The sequence below is a fragment of the Lepidochelys kempii genome, chromosome 13, assembly GCF_965140285.1.
Source record: "Lepidochelys kempii isolate rLepKem1 chromosome 13, rLepKem1.hap1, whole genome shotgun sequence".
Lineage (NCBI taxonomy): Eukaryota > Metazoa > Chordata > Testudines > Cheloniidae > Lepidochelys > Lepidochelys kempii.
Window position 1 is genome coordinate 33,445,817 of NC_136392.1, and position 2,928 is coordinate 33,448,744.

At 44.7% G+C, this 2,928-nt stretch overlaps 1 protein-coding gene across 1 annotated transcript; it reads left to right on the forward strand.

The window, feature by feature from the left end:
* The first annotated feature begins 1,741 nt into the window (after positions 1-1,741).
* LOC140897014 (olfactory receptor 11A1) lies at positions 1,742-2,698 on the forward strand. The gene has a single exon (XM_073309266.1). The coding sequence runs from the start codon at positions 1,745-1,747 to the stop codon at positions 2,696-2,698; it is 954 nt and encodes a 317-aa protein (XP_073165367.1). The 5' UTR covers positions 1,742-1,744.
* Positions 2,699-2,928: the final 230 nt, after the last annotated feature.

Sequence of the window (2,928 nt, forward strand, 5' to 3'; positions counted from 1 at the left end):
TTGACCAATGTGCATGGCAGAGGGGCATTGCTGGCACATGATGGCATATATCACATTGGTAGATGTGCAGGTGAACGAGCCTCTGATAGTGTGGGCTGATGTGATTAGACCCTATGATGGCGTCCCTTGAATAGATCTGTGGACGCAGTTGGCAATGGGCTTTGTTGCAAGGATAGGTTCCTGGGTTAGTGGTTCTGTTGTGTGGTGTGTGGTTGCTGGTGTGTATTTGCTTCAGGTTGGGGGGCTGTCTGTAGGCAAGGACTGGCCTGTCTCCCAAGATTTGTGAGAGCGATGGGGCATCTTTCAGGATAGGTTGTAGATCCTTGATGATGTATTGGAGAGGTTTTAGTTGGGGGCTGAAGGTGACGGCTAGTGGCGTTCTGTTATTTTCTTTGTTGGGCCTGTCCTGTAGTAGGTGACTTCTGGGTACTCTTCTGGCTCTGTTAATGTGTTTCTTCACTTCAGCAGGTGGGTATTGTAGTTGTAAGAATGCTTGATAGAGATCTTGTAGGCGTTTGTCTCTGTCTGAGGGGTTGGAGCAAATGTGGTTGTATCGTAGAGCTTGGCTGTAGACAATAGCAGCAGGGTGTGCTCTGGGTGAAAGCTGGAGGCATGTAGTTAGGAATAGCGGTCAATAGGTTTCAAGTATAGGGTGGTGTTATGTGACTATCACTTATTAGCACTGTAGTGTCCAGGAAGTGGATCTCTTGTGTGGACTGGTCCAGGCTGAAGTTGATGGTGGGATGGAAATTGTTGAAATCATGGTGGAATTCCTCAAGGGCTTCTTTTCCATGGGTCCAGATGATGAAGATGTCATCAATATAGCGTAAGTAGAGTAGGGGCATTAGGGGATGAGAGCTGAGGAAGCGTTGTTCTAAGTCAGCCATAAAAATAAGCAAAGTGCATGTATCCAAGCTGCTTGAAACAGGGAACATTGCTTGTTTTAGGGGTAGGGGTGAATACAGTTGCAAATTGCAAATTCCTTTTGGATCCCCCATTTTCAGAGGGGAAACTACCAAGCCCTATTGAAAATCTGGCCCCAGTTTTGATTGCCGGACCCTCAGAAATCTAGCCCAGAGTTCCTTTGAAAATCTGTTTTTGGAAGGGCTTTTAAAAATGTATTAACTTCTTCTCAGTGAAGTAGCCCATGGGAATTCACTGATTGTGTCAACAAATTGCCTAAAAATAACCTTGGTGGCACAGGCAGAGACTTTGGCTAACCACACAAGTATGTATCCATGGGGTTAGGTGGGATTGTGGCTGGGAGGTAGCCTAAGCAGCAGGGGGGCTGGAACAGTTTGCACAGTGGGGGTGCTGAGAGCCATTGAACCAAGCTGTAAACCCGGTGTATAACGGAAACCCCTTCAAGCCAGGGGGTGCTTCAGCACCCCCCGCACCCCTTGTTCCGGGACCTATGCTGAGTAGCCGCTAGTCAGCATGACCTGGAATTGTCCATTTGGCGATCTTCCACACTGATCTCTAGCAGCTGCTCATGGCTACTGTCAGAGATAGGGTACAAGACTGGATGTAAGAGTGAGCTGGTCGGATGTGAAAATTGCTATATTTCTTGTTTCTTACAAAGTTTGCAACATATTAATTACTTGACTCTGTAAGAGAATATAAATCCTCATTTCAGTTTGCTCTTTGGATTTTTAAAGCTAATTGGTTGAATATTTATTCTGGTTTAGCCATGCTTTATGTTCTAATTATTTTTCATAATCTCTTCTTAAAGTAGCTAAATGGCATGGAGAAAAGAAAATGGGGAAATCAAACGTCCATCACAGAATTCGTCCTCCTGGGTTTCAGGAATCTCCCTGGATTGCAGATTCTTCTCTTCCTGCTTTTCCTAGTGATCTACATTGTTACCATGGCAGGGAACATCCTCATTGTTGCACTAGTTGTGGCTGATCAGCACCTGCACACCCCCATGTACTTTTTCCTGTGGAATTTGTCCTGCTTGGAGACCTGCTACACTTCCACCATCCTGCCCAGGATGCTGGCCAGTTTTCTCCCTGGGGACAGGACCATCTCATTTAGTGGTTGTATCATACAGCTTTATTCTTTTGGTTTCCTAGTGGTGACGGAATGTTTTCTCCTAGCAGCAATGTCTTATGATCGGTATTTAGCGATATGCAAACCCCTGCACTATGCAGCCCTTATGAATGGTAGGTTCTGTCTCCAGCTAGCAGCTGGCTCTTGGATAAGTGGCTTTCTGGCTATTACCATAATTATATTTTTGATGTTGCAGTTAACATTCTGTGGCCCCAATGAAATAGACCATTTCTTTTGTGATTTCATTCCACTGCTTAAACTGTCCTGCAGTGACACGCAACTGATTTCAATGGTAAGTTTATTCCTTTCCTTCTTTGATACATTTCCCCCTTTTCTATTAACGGTGGTATCCTACATATATATCATCGCCACCATCCTGAGAATCCCATCCACCACTGGGAGGCAAAAGGCCTTTTCCACCTGCTCTTCCCACCTCATTGTGGTGACCGTTTTCTATGGAACCTTAGTTATTGTCTACATGCTACCAAAAAACAACACACTGAGAGACCTAAATAAAGTGTTCTCTGTCTTCTACACAGTCCTGACTCCTCTGCTCAACCCCCTCATCTACAGCCTAAGAAATAAGCATGTAAATATGGCCCTAAGAAAAGCTCTGACTAAGTTCACAGGATCAAATTTGCAGTAGGTGTAAACTGGTGTGTCTCCGCAGTAGTAAATGCAACTGTGCTGATTTACTCCAGGTGGTTATCTGGTCTGTAGTGATCACCAGAATTTGACCGGGTATAATATCATGAGGATTAATCAATCTGTTTTAAATGCTCTGATGGGGCTGCATGTTAATGGTTCCATACTTAAACCACATGATGCATCATAGGAGACTGTGAGGATGTAGTGAGTTCTGTGGTAGCTTCTTCA

What these genes read in the sequence shown, in the direction of transcription:
- LOC140897014 (XM_073309266.1), top strand. Translation starts at nt 1,745, where the DNA reads ATGGAGAAAAGAAAATGGGGAAATCAAACGTCCATCACAGAATTCGTC.